Source organism: Ambystoma mexicanum, chromosome 8 (genome assembly GCF_040938575.1).
Source record: "Ambystoma mexicanum isolate Mex_15411 chromosome 8, UKY_AmexF1_1, whole genome shotgun sequence".
NCBI lineage: Eukaryota > Metazoa > Chordata > Amphibia > Caudata > Ambystomatidae > Ambystoma > Ambystoma mexicanum.
This window is the reverse complement of record NC_090929.1, coordinates 293,715,617-293,735,723: the sequence shown is the minus strand read 5'-3', so window position 1 is coordinate 293,735,723 and position 20,107 is coordinate 293,715,617. Positions and strand designations below refer to the sequence as shown.

The 20,107-nt window shown below is 45.3% G+C and overlaps 1 protein-coding gene across 1 annotated transcript in view; it reads right to left on the bottom strand.

Moving 5' to 3' along the window:
• LOC138471850 (ER degradation-enhancing alpha-mannosidase-like protein 3) overlaps window positions 1-20,107 on the bottom strand; it is a 996,165-nt gene that overhangs the window by 478,301 nt on the left and 497,757 nt on the right. Inside the window, exons 9-10 of the mRNA XM_069609693.1 lie at window positions 2,963-3,060; window positions 2,659-2,784 (exon numbers count right to left, since the gene is read on the bottom strand). Of these exons, the coding sequence (XP_069465794.1) occupies window positions 2,659-2,784; window positions 2,963-3,060 (224 nt within the window). The remainder of the gene's footprint in view (window positions 1-2,658; window positions 2,785-2,962; window positions 3,061-20,107) is intronic.

Below are 20,107 nucleotides of genomic sequence, written 5' to 3'. Positions count from 1 at the left end.
TTACTAGGAGTCCGGAGGATCTTCCAGCAGCAGGAGTCCGACTTAAACGTGATGCATTCCAATCTAGTGTTCCTCTCCCTGGCACTTCTGTTCCTGCAGCAGCAAGGAAGTACAGCCAGCTCAGAGAGGATTTCCAGACGAGTTCACCTTGGAGTTGTTTGGTCCCACCAACTCAAGGGGAGAATTCGTCCTTGCAGGGCTTCTCTAGTCGAGGCGATTTTGGCGCTTCAGCACAGCAGCAGGGCTTCACCGAGCAAACCAATGGTCCAGGAATTGCAGCAGGTGTCTCTTCCAAGTTCTTCTTTCAGATTACCTCGTCCAGTGGTCGACTCTGCCTTCCAAGCCAAAAAGCCTTGCCTTTTATGCAGGTTTATCCCATTCATTCCAGCCTATCTGTCAATCGCACAGCAGGGTGGCTGTCCTCGCCAGACAGCCAGCCGGCCAATCACCTACGAGTGCATTCCTGTAACCAAGGGGATTAAGCACAGGGAGTTTCGGGCACCTCCCTTACTTCCTGCCCCTGCCAGACATACTGGTGCCAGAGGCGGCCTTAACTTGTGAATCCCGCCAAAGACAAAACGAACAAAGGGACCAAACCAGGTTTGGTACGCATAGTAAATCTCAAGAAGGACCTTTCCAGCAATACATGGTGAAAAAAGAAGACCGGGGCCATTTTGACAAAAATGGCACCCAAGGGTGCTTTACTGCAGCTGCGAACGCAGCCTGCGGTAAAAACTGGTAGTTAAAGGTAAACCACTGCCATCAGCCATTAATTGTAGAAAGGGTAACACAATTGTTACATGAGAAACTAAACAAAGGGGATACTAAGTAACCCCTCCAGCACCCTATTGTAAGATAGTGTGTGCTGGGTCTAGAAAGTTGCAATGTAAGTAAAGTCAATTTCACTTCACTGCTCTTGGAAACAGCAGTTTATCCAAGAGAAGGTATTTAAACCTTGGGGAAATCTGAAAGACTTCCCTGTGTCACTGCACCGAAGGAGCTGTGTGTCACAATGTAAAGATGATGCCTATGGAGTTTGCCAGACTCCACAACCAAAAAGAAACACAGTTCAAATCACATTAAAATACATGAGAGTGGGAAAAGGGTCTCACTCTCTCCAGGTTAAAAATTAAAAAGTCCTAGATTCCAGCCAAAGTGCTGGGGGTCTCTAAGGTAGAGAGGAATTAGCACATTTCTGAGAATTCTCTCCAACAAGGGATAAAAGTCCTCTAGTGGCGAGTTGTTTCTTGGTCTCTGGAGTTTTCTGAGGTTCGTAGAGCTATGCTTCGGAAGCTGTTGGATTTGCATTGGGAAAGGTTGGGTTTCTAGGGGCACAGGTCCAAAGGACACAGTCCAAGGCGTTTAGATTCAAGGTGTCTAAATTCAGTGATCGTGAACCAATTACGGGACATAGTGGTTAGCGCGGCTAAGATAGAGCAGGTATAATTCCGGGTGTCGAGGGTTTGAGTTGACAAAACTCAGTGGTGGAGTTGTTAGGATTGGTAAGGACCGTGGGAATAGATGTGGTAGGGGTTGAAAAAAGTAGGCTCTGAGGGTTGCAGCACAGGGGTTTGCGGTAAGCAGGTAAATTCAGAGAGGTAAAGATTCAGAGTCTCCAAGTGCATAAATGGTAGGTCCAAAAGGTAGTGAGATCAGGTGACAAGATTTGAGTTGTGTGCAAAAATAGTAACAAATCCATTAAGAGAGACAGTCTCTCAGCACTAATAGTCCTTTGAGCACAACACAAGGGAAGTAAAGCAGAAGGCTTTACTCCCATTCAAAAAGTTAGGTGTCGAAACAAAGTAAAAAGAAAGGGTGTCCAATAGAAGTCTATGAGAGGAAAGTGCAAAAAGAAAATCTTTCCTAATATTAACCACTGGATTACTGGAGTGCAGGAGCTTGCCTTACATCTCTGAACTTTAACAGATGTGTAAGGAGACTTGTTGATGCTGAGTTAGGAACACTGCAGTTAAATCTTGTGCAAGACTGAGCCTGGTGTTTGGTATTCAGATTAATCACCCATCTATTTATGTAGTGCAGAGCAAGGCCCATAATTCAAAGCCTTGCAGCCATCATCCTACAGTTTCGTTTTATACATCCATAGTAGGATGGGTATGCCCAGATGTGGATTCTAGGCCTAAAGACAAGCTACTCCTCACTGATGATCCCCAAAGAGATAAGAACATGTCTGGGGTTGACTGTGGTCTTGTGCAGAAGGGATGTGACCTAGCAGTTCAGACTGGACGGTCCCATTTGGGGTGTCAACAAACCTGATTTGCATATGGTCTCTCCCCTTCTGTAATGGTTGGCAGGCTGGGAAAAATGGTCGGGTGGGTTGCCCAAAGCAAAGGCTGTGGATAGGATCAAATCAAAATCTTCCAGCCATCACCCTTCAGTTTTTCTTTGTTCTTACTGCCATTTTCATATTACAGCAAACCCATTTCTAAACTGAATAGTATGTGTCCGCACACAACAAGTCAAGGAATTGTCTAAAGTATTAAGGAACATGATGGCTTTTATAGTTATGAAAAACAAAATTAATAAGGCAGTGCCCAGGCTCCCTTGCACCGAGAAGGGCATCCATTGGGATTTCTCTGTTGCAGTTATGAATTTAGTATTCCCCTGTGAGAAGTTGGCTGTAGTTTCCAAATGCTATACCTGAAGACCTGGAAAGAAAGCCAGGAGTGAGTCCATCCAGCTGCGAACGCTGACCGTTGGATTTTGCATGTGAACATTGAGTAACAACGGAGGCTGACTGATGTATTTCATGATGGAGGTGTAGTGCTAGGTGGAAACAAAAGAAAAGGGAGAGATTAAGAAAAGCACATTTACTTTTCAAGAGCTTTCTGGCATGCTCGCAAAAGCAGGTTTTAAAATTATAAGCAAAGCTTTAAAGGGGATGGGGAAAGAAGTCCAGCTACCTTTAAAATACGCGATAGATAAGGCCAGAGAGCACACTTACAGCATTAAACCTCTCCAGGTACGTATCGTCACCCAGCAGAATATACGCTTTCATCAGGTATTCATAGTAGGAGTCAATCCCTGCTCCAACACCGCTATCTAGGGAAGATCAGAAAGCCAAGAGCCAAAATAAAGTATGGTACAGTCTGTCATTCTCTTCAGATCTATCAGTTTAACAATGCTTCCTTTAATCAAACCAAGAAACCATCCCTTATTTAACAAAGCTGCTTGGCTCAAAGCAATGAAAGGCCCAGTTTACACTTACACGATTTCTTTTCTTTTTTTTTTGTTTGAAAACACCCAATTAAATGCCTGCAAGTCACCCCTCCAGGTCATGGCACATTCGGACTAGATCCCTTCAAAGTTAATTAATTTTCACATCACTAAGACAATCCAATGTGCCCTCCATTAGTGTTTTATTGCATTCTCACCCAATAGTCTACCAAACCTCAGAGACTGCATCTTCTACCTTCTTGTGCCACACAACATATGTTCCCCTGACTGCCTACAAAATTTCAGATCACAGCCCATCTTAGCAGGTTCATCATCTATTCTGTCATGCATGGGTGCCAGATTTTATATTTTGAGAAGTGGAGTGGGAGAATATGTTTTGGATTCCCACTGGGATGAAGAAAAGACGTTTAAGTGTCCGATCTAGATAACATTAGCGGAATGTAATGCTGAATGGTGCATTCTAAAGCACATTGGAGAATTAATAATAATTTAAATTGAATTGACTTATAGCCCAATTTACAGGAATGGAGCAGTGTTTCCCAATGTTAAGGTAGAATTGATGCCCCCGGGCTGACGTGCGCTCTACAAATTTGAATAAATAAATGAATTCAATGTTTGAGGTTCTATAGTCTCATTCTATGGGACCCCTACTTGTTTTGCTCTCCCTCCATCTTTACTTTTTTATTTTATTTACTATGGTGGTCAGAGGGACTTCTGCCAAAGTCCCCTTGCCACTACATCCCTTTTTGCTATACATATGGTATTGGGTCACTGATAAGTCCTGTTAGGGAGTTTTTTATGTTTATGCTTCATCCCCTCTCCTAGTGATACCCCCAGCACTTTTTGCTGGACTTCTGGAACTTTTCCACTCATTCATTCTTGTGGGCTCTGTCTTTTGGAACTCTATTGTTTGTATTCTACCTGTACTATGGAGTCTATTTTCTCAATAACTCTTAAAGGCATCTGTATTTTACTGCTGCAGCACACAGCTCCTTACGGGCAGTGTTGCTGGTCAAGGTTAGGGTCCTCCAATGAGATTCTTTTCTTTATCCTAGAGTAATTACAGTTCTTAAGGCTAGAGAGATACTTAGTATCTCTCCAAAAACATTGTAGTCTGAGAGATTGGCACACACTGGAGTGCCAAAGGGAAACCTAGTATCCTCCTCTCTGCTCCTGTGACTTTTTAGTGGCACAGACAACCTCCTAGTTATGGCTGGTGGAAGTGGATGTGTTCTACCAACTATTGTGTAATTTTTGTACCAGAGGCTATGTCCATTGCCTCGGTAGTGTACAATAGGGGCACCCAAATACCAACTTGGGGCCTCTTATGATTTTGCCATTACTAGCATGGCTGTTCTTTGTTAGCCCTTCTACCATTCTGGGATGGTCAGTGTGTGTGTGTGTGTGTGTTTTGCCTTTGGCGGGAACCCTTGGGTGACCCTGCCTAGGCTCCACTGTGTCTGGGCAAGCAGGAAGTGGGGGAGAAGGTTCCCCCCCCCACTGTCCTTTGTCTGCCAGTGTGCCTGAATAGAACCAGCTCCCACTGGAGGTCTGGCTGTCCTGATTGGACAGCCAAACACCCCTTTCTGTAAATTCTAGAGAGGCAGAGAGATTGCAGAGGAGTGTGTGCTAGAACTGTATAAAAGGTGAGGCTCCTGCAGTGAAAAGCAAGTCGACCACTGGAAGATGAAGTAACCAAAAGACGGCGACCATAGACACCTGCAGACCCTTTGCAACACTGAAGCGACCACTGCGGTCCTGAACCTGTTTTCTGTGCAACAGGGGATCTCCGAAGAGGACGACTCCTTCCCTTTGGCTGGTGGGAACAACCAGTCCTAAGAGAAAATTTGATTTGAGCCATCTCCCAGGGTCCTGTGAGTTTCCAGAGCTGCAGAACCCCAATATCAGGAGACCTGCTGCCCATTTCGAGTGCATCGTTGTGGAAAGGCCGAATCCGTCCAAATCTTTGCTAAGCCCGCAAGGACACTCCAGAGATCCGATCCAACTTGCCCATACCCCCTCATCAGAGTGTGGGACGGCAAGAAGCGAAGAAGATTGACTGGGCGAATCGCCTCCTTTGTTGGTGCTGTAGAAGAGGTGCCAAAACCGCATAGTGAACCAAAAAGTTCCAGGTCCTCCCTGGAGATGTTGCTTAGACATCCCGTGCACTCTCCTGCCTTCAGTCATCAGACCAAGGTATCCAGAGGTCGGGTCCAGAGCTGCAACATCGCGGAGCATCCATCACAAACATTTTCTTCTTACGAAAGGTACTGTGGGGAAAAGGGTGTAGTTTACCTGATTCCAGAAAGTCGCTCCAGAGCCTTGGAGTGCACGAAGAGGTGTCCAGGGCAACCCTCTCTTACTCTGACTCAAGCCGCTGCTTGTGTCTCTTTAGTGAGTCCTTTAACAGGTTTTCCAATGTTGGTTTAACCTTCTTGTATCTTCCTTCCTAGAGACTAGAAAGTATCCAAAGGAACTTTTGATTTCTTCCGCTTTGCAAGACTTTAAACCGATGCGAACTGCCTTTTAGCTAGGGTTGCGTTTTTGCCTTTACAAGACTTGCTGTGCAGGGAAACTGCCTCTAGAAGCTGAAGCTCTACTAGGATAACACTGACCAACAGATAGTGATTTCCTCCCCAGAAATCACTATCTGATATGTGTATGCAGACTAAATACAATTACCGTATTATTTTGTGGGTGCGCAGTATTACCAATAGAACGGTCCAACTCCTATAACAATTGTATGCTATTAGCAACTACCAACTAAGAAGTGACCATTTGAAAGTATTGAAAAGTATATCTGTGTGATGGTTTATTGTGCTAAGTGACTCTTGTGTAATTATAATATATATTTTAATATACATTTAAGTGTAAGTGTTTCTTTGCAGTGCTTGACTTACTGGGTCCAGTGTACTTACCTACAGCTTGCATCTTCCTCTTAAGATAAGCCTTACTGCTCTACCACTGTACCAAGGTCCTGAACTAGTATAGACTGATATTAAGAGTTAGGGATCTACAAATCAATGGAATAGCTTACTAATGTTTTACCTCCAAGTAGGACTTTAGGAAAACTCCCCTAACAGGTGCCCAGTCCCAGGGATGCCTCCCAGGTACCCAATTTCCGCCCTAGGGTGATTTTATCACCCTAGATTGGTTTTAGGGGGTAGGCTGGTTGCAGCTAATATTTAGTTTAGGCTTCACCAGGGGTGCAAATCAATGTACTGTATTAGTAGCCCAATGTGCCTTTATGGCAGCCATTGTGGTACTAATGTGTATGTTTAAGTCCTACTCTCTCCCTTGTTTTTAGGGGGCTTCCTTTGTTCAGGGAAACCACGAGGCAGGTCTTAAAATGACAGTTTTTGCCACATGGGCCATTTGTGAGCCCAAGGTGGCAGCCTCCATGCTGCTTTGGACTGGTTTAGACCAGTTCCCGGCCCTGGGCAGGTCAATACACTTCCTGTGCTGAGTGTTTAGCAGTTTTTAAGGCCAACCTAATTGGCTGGCTGCCAATAGCTTTGTTTAAAATCCCCTAATGGGATTGGTGGGCTGGCAGAAGAAGCCACTCTGAGTGAAATAATATATATGGTGTTAGGGAGAATTCTCTGTTTAGGCTGAATTTCCTATCCTAGTGAGTCCCCCAGCAGCTTTGCTGGATTTTTGGGGTTTATTTTTTTCTCCTGCCAAGAGTGAGACTCTTTTACCCTCACTCTTGGGCATGATTTGAGTGTGTTTCTTTGAATCTAGATGTGTTTAATGGGCTATGGGGTCATTTACTCCATAGGGCTTCATGTGTTTTTGTGATGTGTGTTACACAGCACCCTCAGTGCAGTAACACAGGGGTGTCATAGTGACCCCCCCAGTATAGACTCCATACCCTGGGACTGACTACTGTCTCCCAGAACATGTAAAGTCACCATTGAACAGAACCAGTACAAACCATCATATTGTGGACGTACTGGCTGGGGCAATTCAATTGCCCCGGGGACTGTTAGTCAAGGGGGCACGTCTCCGTCCCCCCGATCGAGTTTTGGCTGATGGCAGTGGATACTACTTTTTATATTCAACCGCGAATATTTTTCTATGGGATTTCCCATTTTTTTAGGCTACTATCTTTATTTAATTATTTACGGTAGCCTCGAACATACCGCCGGTTTATTTAATTAATATTAATTCTCTGGTTCATATTTTTTGCCAGAACTTGATTCTAAAATGGCATTTGTGTTCTCTTCTGTGACTCCAACCCAAGTCGAGCCCTTTGTTCCACTTTTTGGCGGGCTTCTCCACAGAAGCCCTCCAAAGTGGTGCCACTCTGTCTGGGGTACTTAGGAGGGGTGGAGGGGAATTTAGGTACCCTGGACGGAGCTGCCTAGGCAACTCAAGTCGCACTCCATCCTGATTGGCCCAAGTGGTGAGCCGGCCGGCTCACCACTTAGCATGCTTGAGTGACAGCTAGGCTAAGTGAATGGGGGTTTGCGGCATAAAATCAGGGCTTTGGGGACTGGAACTTCAGAAGTCGCCACAGGACCTAAGAATCCGACGAGGGAGAGGCTGAGCCGACCTGCCACGACGCCACCACCAGTGGAGCCCTGCTGGACCGTCTCACCACTTTTCCCAACGACAGAGGAGATCTCCCGCCGGAGAGTCTTCTTCCTTTGACTGGTGGGGATAACCAGTTTCACTGTCTTTTCGCCTTCCCGACGTACCTCGTGGCCGCCTTGCCTGTGCCAAGCACCCCGGCAACCGGGATACCACGTTTTACCACGACCGCGAACAAAGGTACCACCTTTAACCGGAAAACTCCACAGCTGGTTTCTTCCCTGGTAGTGCAACGACCTTCATCTTTCCTCCAAGTCGAGATCTTCTCTTCCCCTGGACGACGACGCAACTTGCATCCACTACCAGGAACAACTGCCACCTCTGGAGGATCCTTCCCACTTAAGGTATCGTGTCCTGCCTGGCTTCCCTTGCTACCGACTGTACGGAGTAGATTTAGCCCCCGGCTTTCGAACCTGGGTTAGCCTGGGACACCCTGGCTAAACTTTCCTAAGCCTCTCTAAACTCTTTTGGAACCCTCTGCAAGACTTTCTAAGCCTAGTGTAACTGTGTGATCTTGGGCGCATTTGTGCTCTGCTCTCTCTAAGAGTGGGCCCAGCCTTTGGACTTTGGCTCACCAGTGACTTTTGCTCTTCTGCCTTGCTAACAGTGTTCCTGAATTTTAGAGTGGTGTACCTTTCCATATTCTGTCTTTTTCCCTCCCTTTCTCACAAACTTATTGGAGTGCCATCTAGTTAAGCGCTTACCTCTGTATGAAAATAAGTGGTGTTTTACAGTGACTTATCTGATAAGGAAAAAGGGGTGTGTATATATTACAATAGTAACTGTGTTTAGAGTATTTTACAATAAGAGTGCTGGAGTGTTTCAAACAGTGTTTTTAAATAAATAATGATATACTTTGATACCAAAGCTCTGGTCAGTGTTTGCTTGTATTATTGTATCTGAGTGCCTATTGTGTATACTTTGCATACTGCCTAACTCTTCTTGAGAGAAGTCCGACTGCTCAGCCATAGCTACCAGGTAAATCTGGGTGGTACAGACTGCTACCAAGTGGGTTTACTGCTAACACTTGTAGTCCTAAATCTTTTGCAGTGTTCCCTAAGGGAACTGCACAGGTTTCTGCCTAACATAGGGTAAACCCTGATCCTGATCTCAGAGCTGCTGGGTTTAACCCTGTTCCTGATCTATCTCAGAGCTGCTGGGTTTTTAGAAGATAAGCAGATCTGCTTAACTGCTTGAGGATTCTCACCAGTTTCCCGCCACTGCTGCATTTTTAGGCTCTCTTCTGGCCATAATGACTGGGTGCAGTGGCCTTGGCTTAGCTCAGGTTTGGATCATTGGCTGCTGGGTGCCCTTCCCGAGATTTCCCCACCCTGCTCTTGGTCCTGTTCATCTGCTGGGGCCAGGCCCTATATCCTAAGGCTATTTTATGAGCAGTTGTACTGCATTTTTCGGCCGTTTCCTGCCACGGCATCCCCACCTTGATTTTGGAGGCTGCCACCGCCTGGAGAGGTATTGAGACTCCCCAAAACAGCCAGATTTGCTTGCTTGGGTCATCACTGGTCGCCACCACCATTGTCCTGCCACAGGGGCCGTTTGTCTGCGGACCACGTTTGCCTGCTGAGTTGCTGGGTTCTGCCGTGTGCAGGTTCCTCTGTCCTCCTGGAGCCATCTCTGTTGTGTTCTCCACTTCTGGATGGCTGTTCTCACTCCACTGAAGGACGATTGTTCTTCTTTTGGGCCGTTGGGTTCATCGTTTGCTCAGGGTGCCAATCCCTAGCTGACCGAAATCTTCATTTCGCCCTTCATAAAGAAGCTGCAACTTACTGCGTTGTTTCGACTTCTGGGAACCGAATTTCTGGAGCCAACCACTTTAAGTACTTACCTCTGAGCCCTGGGTTGATGGGTTATTCCAGATACATCCTCTCAGGGGTCCCTGTGGTTGGTGGGTTCTGCAGGTCCCCTCCTACTGCATCTCCCTATTAGATAACATTGGGGCCTGAATCCCGCTTCTTTGCTCATAGGGCTGCTGGGTCTTGAACCCTCCACGGAATCTCTTCTTCTGGGTCTCCAATGTTGTCACCTGGGGTCAACTGCTGTCTTCTTGGTACCTGTGGAAAGAAATATACTTGCCCATCTTTTTTCCTATTGTTTCCTATGGGCCACTCTTCTCAACGCTGGAACTTTAAGAAGTGACACTGCAAGATACTCACCTGTACTGTGAATTGTTCCTAGGGTCCTCATATGGTCACTGGAGTTCCCTACCAAGCCCTGGATATTAGGTACTTGGGACATTCAATTTGGTACATTATACTCATTCAAAGTTGTTAGGTAAGATTTTCATATTTATCATAAATATGCCTGACCTGTGTCAACCACAGAATGTTTTGCTTGGACTAGGTAACTATTTTACCTCGTCCCTAAGTGAAGGGGAATCTTTTTCCCCTCATCCTTAGTCTGTTACTCTTTTTATGGGTGACCTTTTTATGTCTCTCTATAGTGTATGGTTGAAGTTATAGTTTCCTACAACTTTTGGGTTTAGGCTGGGTTGCCCGTTTGGGCAACCCTGTTCATTTCTCTTTAATGTACTTTGGTGAACTACAGTTCCCAAGTAGTAAAGAGGGATTTTCATCCCCTTTACATTTTGTATAAGTGAGGCAGCACACCCCACCTTATGTGGAGTGCTGGGGGGATACAATGTATCCCCTTTCTTACTTACCTGGTAACATTTTTGTTACAATTATGAGTTTACATGAATGGCTGGTGGCAGTGCTTTTAACTTTATGATTTTTAGTCTTTATTGCTCGCAGGCTGTTAATTCAGCCTCAGTAATGCACAGAAGGGCCACCACGTTGCTAAAATTGTGTGCTCCTTTTTTCACCATTTCCTGTGTGCTTGCTGTTTCTGAGGTCTTCCCCTGCCCTTCTCGGTCGGACCGACCTCAGTGGAAGTTTTGTCTTCGGCAGGAATCCTTTGGATTCCCTGCCCAGGCTACAGAGTCTTAGAAGGCAGGAAGCGAGGGAGGGGTCCAAAACTCTGAAACACTTTGTCTTTCACCTTGCCTGAAAGGAACCAACTTGCAGAGGGGGGCTGGCTGTCCTGATTTGACAGCCAGACCGCCCCCTGCTGTAAAATGCAGGAAGAGATTGCAGAAGTTGTGCTGTAGTTCCTGACGAATCTCTGAACCTGGAAGCTGCTGACAAGTCGACCACTGGAGCTGAAACCGAAGCGGACGATGAAGAAAAGACGGCTGTAGCGATTTTAGCTACCAGAGAGCCTGCTGTGTAACCGGAGCCTGCTGTAACCCTTCCTTCCAATTGACCTGGTGAGATCCACCAGTCCAAAGAAGACCTTCATGTTGAGCCATCCCATGATGTGCTGCGACCTAACTGGGCTGCAATACCCCAATACACTGGGACCTCAAGCCATTGTGCGGTGCACTGTCTTCCGAATCACGAAGACTGCTAAAAACTTTAGTGGCATCCCGTTGGACCTCCAGAGACTTGATTTGAATCCCCAAGTCTCTTCACCAGAGTGATGGATAGGATTAGCAACAAGAATCCAACCAGCGATATTCAGTCTTCTCCTGGCTACTGAAAAGGGGGCCAAAACCACAGAATTGCATACAGCTGCGAGGAAATCGTTGCCTGGTGTCTTCCCAGTTGATCCCTGCTGCAAATTCCCTTCCACTGTCCTGCCTTCAGTCTTCTTGACAAGGAATTAATCGACCAGGTTTTTGGATGCAGATCCTGAAGATGTTCTGCTGCAAACTGCTCTTCTGTGTTGTGGTACTATGTTGGCTGGGGTATTACTTACATTGAGCGCCTTTTGTGATTCATGTGAAGCTTTGGGGGCAATTAATGATATTGGGAGTCCCCTCATCCAGTCCACCCAGACCCACTGCTGGAATGCATCTACGGTGTCTTCTCTGAAGTCCCTGTAACCTTTCTCCAACTCTAAAGTAAAATACTTACTTGTCTTGAACAGCTTTCCACAGGAACTCTGACTTTTCCTACATCTGTGCCCATCATGACATATCTGTTGGCCACTACAGACTAGTGACCCCCTCCAAGCATAGGAAAGGTTTGGGCCTTTTGCCTAGAAAATGTAACAAGTATCTAAAAGTTACTTACTTTAAAAGAGTTGGTTTGGTAACTGTGAGCAGTTACAAAAGTTCTTACTTTCCTTTGAATTAGTTGTACCATTCTTAAAAGTACATAGGTTATTTTACTCACCTGTGAATTGATTGACCCTACTTCCCAAAAGTAAAGTGGTTGGCTTCACCTAACTATTTCTTTCAGAAAATAAGTGTACAGGTTTACCAACTTTGTCTTGCTTCCCCTAATTTGCTGTGTACCCTGTTTAGAATAAGGCTGCCATGGGTTTTACTTACCTTGAATAGCTGTGTACCATTCTTAATAAGTGTATTGTGGGTTTTACTAACCGTGATCGCCTTGTGCCATCTTAAAATAAGTTAGAGAGTTATTGCTTATCTTAATCTGTGTTGCACTGATCTGAAAAGCAACTGTAATAGTTTATTACACCATTAGGTCGTACTCATCTGTTATAACTGAGTGTTATCCTGAATGTAGTTATACGTTTATACTGTTCCATGAATTTGTATTCCACTATTCAGAAATGTATCAGTTTAACAGCGTTGGTTTACTAAGTGATTTCTTAGCCGAGTGTCACTGCATGGCTGACAGGGTCTACTACCCTTGAATTACTGTAAGTAATCTAAAAGTAACTAGTGGTTTTACTGCCCTGTAATAGGTGTGTTCTATTCTAAATGTGTGCGATTAGGTCTGACTTGCCTAAAAATACTGTTATATTCTGAACAAGGTTTATGCTTTGGTCTGTGTGCCTTAAGCATTGTGCTTTGTTTTTATAACGCGTTTATGATTCTATGACAAAGTACTTACCCAAGATTTACCTTGGCCTATTTGTATTTATAATAAACCTTTATTTGTTATATAATACTTCTGGGTGTTAGTGTTTCTTTTGAACCATTTGTATGTCACAGGCTGTTCGTACCTTCCTACAGCCCTCTCTCCCTCCTAAAATAAGCCTGGCTGCTCAGTCTACGCTACCAAATACTCAGGTGGTACAGCAGTATACTAAGAGTGGAGTTAAGACTCTCAGTGTTATGGTTTTACTAAGCCCTTAGTTGGACTCCAAAAAAACTGTCTTAACTATAGGTTATACATTGTATCCTTGTGTGTTGATACTGTTTCCCTCCTTGATGTGTAATATGTCCTTCTGGACCTAGGGACTGTATCTAAAAAAAACAATGTGGACTTCTGGCTGTGTTGGACATTGTGTTCCCCTGTGCTCAACACATAAGCCTATAACCCAGTATAGCACTTATAGATTAAGTATAATACTTTATGCAGAAGGCAATAGGAAGTCTGCACTAAATTCTGTTTGGCACATTGGTATTCTGAACACTATCATCATTACTGTGTGTAATATTGTCTAGGGGTCTTTCGCTCAACTTACTTCCGAATGCTTATATACCAAGGAATGTACAGAATGCAAAACAAAAGGATTGAATCAGCAAAACTTAACAACTTGCTAAAATGTAAACACCAACTTAAAAAGGTGGCCATTTAAAAATACATTCTGTCATGCAAGCGGGGTTGGGGAGGAGGGAGCAAGGGATCCCCTCAATCTGGGGTAGGAGGCCTACCAGAGCCAGACCCCAACCCATAGGCACCCCTTTCTCTGACCATTTGCATATCAGCTTCTGTTCTTGCCAGGTCATTCTCTTCACACCCAGGTTTTTCTCTAGAAATTACAGTGCCTGGGACAGATTCCTGGGAAGCATCACAGGTTACAGAAAGAAAAAAAGAAAAAAAAATGCACCTGGGCCCAATGGACAAGGCCCGGCCTGAAACAAACTGGTTGCTCAAATGGAAATGGTCTAGTTTTACCCATTAAAGTGCCAAATGAAGAACCCAATACTTACCACACAAACCACAGCCTGGCTACAAGAGAACAATGGGGCAGCTCTAGCGAAGCAGAAACTAGCAAGAGACTGTGCAAGAATATGCAAGACCTAGGAACACTCCCCAAGCTATGTTGGACCACAGACCCAGGGACTGAAGGACAGAAAAACAAATAACTGCGTGGAAAAAACGGAGGATGAAAAGGGGATGGGGCTAAGGGTCTTATGGAGACTTCCTCTGAAGTCCTGGCCCACAAGGGTATAAGCTCAGACAGAGAATGTTCCAAAGAAGCAGCTGACTCAGGTAACCAATGGAAGCAGAGGGAAGCTTCTAGGCAGGAAGGGGGGACGGCTATAAAAAGCCAGCAGTAACAGGTGACAGTGAGAGGTGTCTGGGTGAGGTCAGCAGAGACGGAGAGAGACTGACCAGAAAGAAGGACGCGTTGCTTGTGGAGGACTTAGAGGAGTATTTGGAGAGAGTGAAAGTAAGGTGTTGGGACTGGGGGAGTCGTACCAATATGGCAGTTTGTATGTGAGCGGGGGTGACTCAATGCAGTATGAGCGATGGCGGGTGGGGGGGGGTGAACGTCACTGCAAGATCAGACAGGTGTAGGGCGAGGAGAGTGAGGAAAGGTTGAGATAGATTTGTCTGGAGCAAAAGGGGGCCAGGGCAATCATACTATCATGTTAAGTCACCTAGAAAATCCCTAAGGTAGGCAGACCTTTGGGCCCTTCCTAGGAGAGGGACAGACAAGAGAGTAGGAGTGCCCTTGCTATAGCGAATTGGCACTTCAATAAAGCCTACTGGAGTGGAGAATGGGTTAGGGGGGAGGTGGTAGCCCTCTCAAAGGTTGAGGGAAAGGTGTACAGGAACTCCACACTTAGCCTGCAAGCCCCAACTGGTTGTTTGGTGAAAAACGTTATTGTAAATTAAACTGGAAACTTATTTGATTGGTTGTGTGACTCATTGAGAACCTTGCCACAAAGACCCACAAACTGTCTAAGGCTGCCTTGCACACAATATACATCACAATTTATTTCATCCCTCTATATACATGCCTAACAATGGGTTCATCCTAATGGAAGTTAACAGTTTATGCTGATTCCCCAATACAACCAAACATCCAGTTGAGCTCCCCAACAAATATCTAAATAGCATGCTGTTCAGATCCTGGTGGTGGAAAGCGTCCTCCGCTTCTCCATCCAGTTATCACTTAATATTCTCTGGGGTGTGGAAATCCTACTACCCGATGACCGAGACAAGTTATTTGTTGACCAGGACAACAAGGTTTTTAAGCTATTTTGTCCAATGGACAAGTCGGCTATGGTATCAGTGCATGTCACTGGTTCAGGTGTCCACTAAGTGGCTTTGTTGCTCACAAATACAGTACGGATCAATTGTTTACATTGGTGATTCACATTTCGCTTGACATTACATTTGGTTTATTGAACATTACTCATGTGACATTTTTCTTATCGTCAGAGGATAGTAACGCAGCCTGTTGTATACAATCCCATTTTATTGCAGCAATGGTGAGTGTAGGCAAACATTTGAATGTCCAAGCATATGTGCAACACATAATCACAAGGCTGGAAATCTGGACATGATTTCTCAGTGCTCAACTGGAGAGCTGTTTAGGGCTGGGAATGCAGCAGGATATTTTTTTAGGTGAGGAAGAGTCCATGTATAAGTATATGGGCCTCATTATAGATTTGGTGTTATCCTGCCGGTAAATCCAGCGGGATACCACCACACGGTTATACCGTTACCGGCACCTGATCTGCTGGAATTACCGGCAGATTACAGGTGCCAGCATGGGTAGATGAATCCCCATTCCATGGAGTCCATGGAAGGATTGCCGGTATTAGCGGTAGTTTGTCGGTGTGGGAAAAGTGGCGGTAACTGAATTACTTCCACATTTTCCTCACACCGCCAACCTTGTATTTTGGCCCACTGCGTTGTATGCATTTCATACATAAAATTCTTGAATGTGAGCTGTTCATGCAGTTTTAGAGAGAAGCATGCAGATGAGAGTTCGGGTTATTTTCAGAAAGTAACATGAATGGAGCTGGAATGAGAGTTAGATTCAAATCTTGTAGCTTTAGAGTAGTAAAGTATTTTACGTATATATGTCCAGTTGGTAGAGCCTCTGTCTGAAGATTTGTTGGTAGTAGGTCTCCGGGCTAATCGCTAGGGGTTGTGACGAAAAAATAACTTTTTAATGCTGTTCTTAGTTTCAAGTGGCCTCTAATAGGAAGTCAACTGTGACAAGGCGCAGGGCGTCGTCACTTCGAAATGGGGAGGAACCCCTCCTGTGGGGATGTCCCAAAAAGGACGCAATATCCCCACCCTTCTCCTGATTCTAGAAACCCCCTCCCGAATGGACTGATAAGTGGTGGTCATTCTGCCATTACCCTAAAAAGTACTGGTAAGAGGAAGAATGCAACCTGCCTTTTTGAAGATTACCTTGCAGGTACTGACATGAGGGAGAAGAACCAAGAAACAAGGATTCCCTCCAGGAACCACTTAAACATTTTAGTGGTTGCCGGTTTCCTATTGGTTCCCTCACAATAGAAATAGATGAAAGAACCATGCAGTATTGTCAAGCCTTTTCTGGAGGAGCAGGGAGCCGGAATCATGTGCAGGAGCTGCAGGGGCTGTGGACCACTTCCTTATCCAGAGAGAGAGAGGAAACCCTTGGTCCCCATCAGTCTGTGGGGAAATAAGGAAGCCTGGAATCTCTCTCTGGGTACATCCTGGAGCAGCTGCAGTCTTTGAGGGTCTCGGGGAACCAGGAGACATCCTCATTGGAAGAGAATGGGGGAAGCAACCGAAGACCAGAGAACCCTGGAGAAGCCGTAGACGCTTACCAGAGCAGCCGAGGACAGTGACCCTAGTGAACCTAGTACCAAGGTACGCAGAGGGGGACCAGGAAGATGCAGGGAGAACCCCAAACACCCAATGAAGTCTATGGTAGCACCCAACCAAGGTGCAGCATTACAAACCTAAGACAGAGGTCGGGGACCCATAAGAAACTGGGGAAGCCACAGTAATATTGAGAAGGGACAAGGGCCTGTTGAAGTCTATGGAAGTAAAGGTGGTAGTAGTAGTAGTAGTAGTAGTAATAGAAGTGGAAGAAGCATTAGACCTTGTCCAAAATACGGAGACAGTGAATGTGGGATTCACACCCATATCAAGAGAGCTGTACTACTAATCTTCATAGTCGCCGTACTTGGAAGACAAGTGAGCCAGGTTTGTCAAAGAAGGAACTGAGACATGGGTCTGGGACCTACACACTAAGGAAGGAGAGACAGTCCCTGGCAGGATAGTATACCGGGGTTGTGGACTGAGGACTTTGTGACAGTTAAGAGGAGGAAGGCATCTTCTTAGACAATGTTAAAGTGGAAATGACCAGGGGAAGTGGATTCTATGTCAAGACCGGAGGCGAGCAGCAAGATTTATTTTTTTATTTGTTTTAATTTTTGTAGAGCGCCACATGCCGGCAGGCCTCAGAGCGCACAGAAAACATAACAAGACAACACCAAAGAAGCAAAGGAAAAAGGTTCATGAAGAGTTAGTCCGGGCAGAGGTTGAAGGGATGAGTTTTAATAGATTTCTTAAAAGACGTGAGATTGCCAGCTAGACACATGGAGGCAGGAAGAAGATTCCACAATAAAGGAGCCTGAATGTCAAAGCTAGTCCCTCCAAAGCGGTCCCGTTTGAATCTAGGCTGGAAAAAAGTGGGTGCCATAGAGGAGCAAAGGTTCCTAGTATTGGGCTTTACACAATCTGCAAGATGGGTCATGCATGAATGAGTGTGGCATTTAAAAGCAAGGGTCAGGATTTTGGGAGTAATCCTTTGTTTAATAGGAAGCCAATGCAATTATTTTCCGGCAACAGAAATGGGTGCGTGTCGAGACAGACCCAGAGTTACTTGTACCGTATTATTCTGGGTTTCTTGCAAGGCCCGAATGTTGAGGGCTGTAGTGCCTGCCAAAAGACTTTTACAATAGTCCAGCCTTGAATTGATGAGAGCAGTGGCTAGCAAGGCACACATTTCAGCAGTGATAAAAGAACAAATGTAATTAATGCGTTTGGTGATGAGACCACATGCAGAGCAAATGTAAGAAACATGAGGCCTCATAGCAAGTTCCTCATCAAGAACCATCCCAAGGTCTTGACCTTCTTAGAAACGGCAATAACATTTCCCGCAATCCAAAAGTTAGAACACTCAGGCACCAACTTGCTCAGTCTTGCTTTAGACGCGACAAATCAAACGTTCTGTTTTCTTACAGTTGAGTGCTAATGAATTACTTGCCATCCAGGCTTGGATAACGTTGTAGATGTTGTTTAAAGCACATAGGTCCTGCTGATAATGACCACTGAGCTGAAGAACAACCTGAGTGTCATCGGCGCAGTTGGTATACCAAACACCCAGGGCGTTTAACAGGTCAAGCAGAGGCCAGATGTATATGTTAAATAGGATCGGAGACAGGCAGGAACCCTCGGGGACACCATATATTTAGATGACAGGTGCAGAATGATCATCACCAGCGAATACCTGGACAGTCCATGGTCCCAAGAAGGATGATATTCAACTGGACGCGAACATGGAACAGTGGGCGACCTCCCCGATCCTAGTCACTAGTAGAGCGTGGTCTACTAGGTCGAAGGCCGCTGAGATGTCCAGAAGCATCAGCAGGGCGGGATTACCTTTGTCCGCCACACTGGCCAGGGTAGATTTAAGGTCAAGCATGGCAGTTTCTGTCCAGTGCTGTGCTCTATAGCCAGACTGTCGCAGGCCCAGGATCCTATGTTTCTCAATGTGTTTTTGAAATTGAAGATAGGCCAGTTTATCCAGAAATTTTAGGATAAAATGCACATTCGTGAAGGGTCTGTAGTTGTCAGTAACCAATGGATCCAAGTTGGCCTTCTTGAGATAGGGTGTGACCCAAGCAACCTTTAGGGAGGATGGAACAACGCGCTCGTCAAATGGCGGGTTGATGAGTTTCGTCAACCAGGGCACCAGGAGGTCGAGGAAATCCTTGAAAATATCAGTAGAGCAATCATGCCCGGGGGCAAGAGTTGGATTTTAAATCTAGAACGGTCTTACCCACTTGCTCTTCAGAGTAGTGGCAAAAAGAGAAGCAAGGGATATTATCAGTACTACCAATGAACCCAAGAAGGGGTGTGGGTGGGGGAGGGTTTACTGAAGCTTCAGATTCAAGGGAGGAAGTTTGAATATTCCTGATGGTTTCTTTGTGAGAGGCAATTTTGGTCATGAAACCAATATGAATCTCTTGACACCAGGCAGAGTCTTTGACAAGATTGCCATTAGTTGGAGGAGAGTCCTGGAATTCAGCCAAGATTTTGAAAAGTTCAAAGACATTTGAATGGGCATTTATAATTCTCTTATTATAGTGGGTGGATTTGGAGGAAATTATCAAATGCTTAAATTTCTGGATAGATTGTTTGTAAGCTAGTTTCATTGGGGTTTATGCGTCAGGCTCTTTCCAAGGCTCTTTTGGCTTGCCTGGCAGAGATGATATCCTCTGAGAACCAGGTATTCTGATGCGTTTCAGGTTTAATCCTTTTCACTATCAGTGGAGCTAGGTCGGAGATAGCTTCATTTATAGAGGCGGATAAATGTTCAACGAGAGAAGACGAATCAGATAAACTAGCAAGAGGCTGTAGACGTGAGGATAGTAGAGCTGAGAAATTTGCAACAGTGATATTTTTTTGATTGCGAGTCAGTTTGCGAATACAAGGCAATGAACACAGTTTAGATGGAGGAGCAGGTATGGTCATAGTGGCCTGAATCAAAAGCATGATCTGACCATGCACAAGCGACAACATGTAGTTAAGAGACTACTAGGTTTTGAGAAATGGGTCAGTCTAAAATATGCCCGCTTTTTGAGTGGGAAATTCAACCCATTGTCTAAGTTCTGTGGTTATGAGAGAGTATAAGAGTGCACCTCCCTGCTTGTCAAGGGGGTCATTGGCCCAGTAATTAAAGTCCCCCATTATGAGAGGGTTCCTGGATTTGGAAATTGTTTTTCAAACTGGGGCATTGCCATAGAAGGTCTGTAGATGGTCACTATATTGAAAGAGGTATAGGGTGAGGTTTTTATTTTGACCCAGAGGGATTCACATTCTTCGGGAGAAGTGTGGTGGATAATGTGACAATCCAAGGTTTCCCTGCACATGAGCGCCACCCCCCCACCTTTACCGTAAGCCGGATCGGCTCTAAAGAGCGCATACCCATCAGGTGTAGAAAGTGTGGCTTTTGTAGATAGAGGTGAAGTGAGTGATGTTTCTGTAAGGCCAAATACATCGGGGGTGTGTTCCTTCACATAGTCGGCGACTTCCACTCCGGGTCTTACTAAAGAGCGAGTATTTAGCAGGGAGAG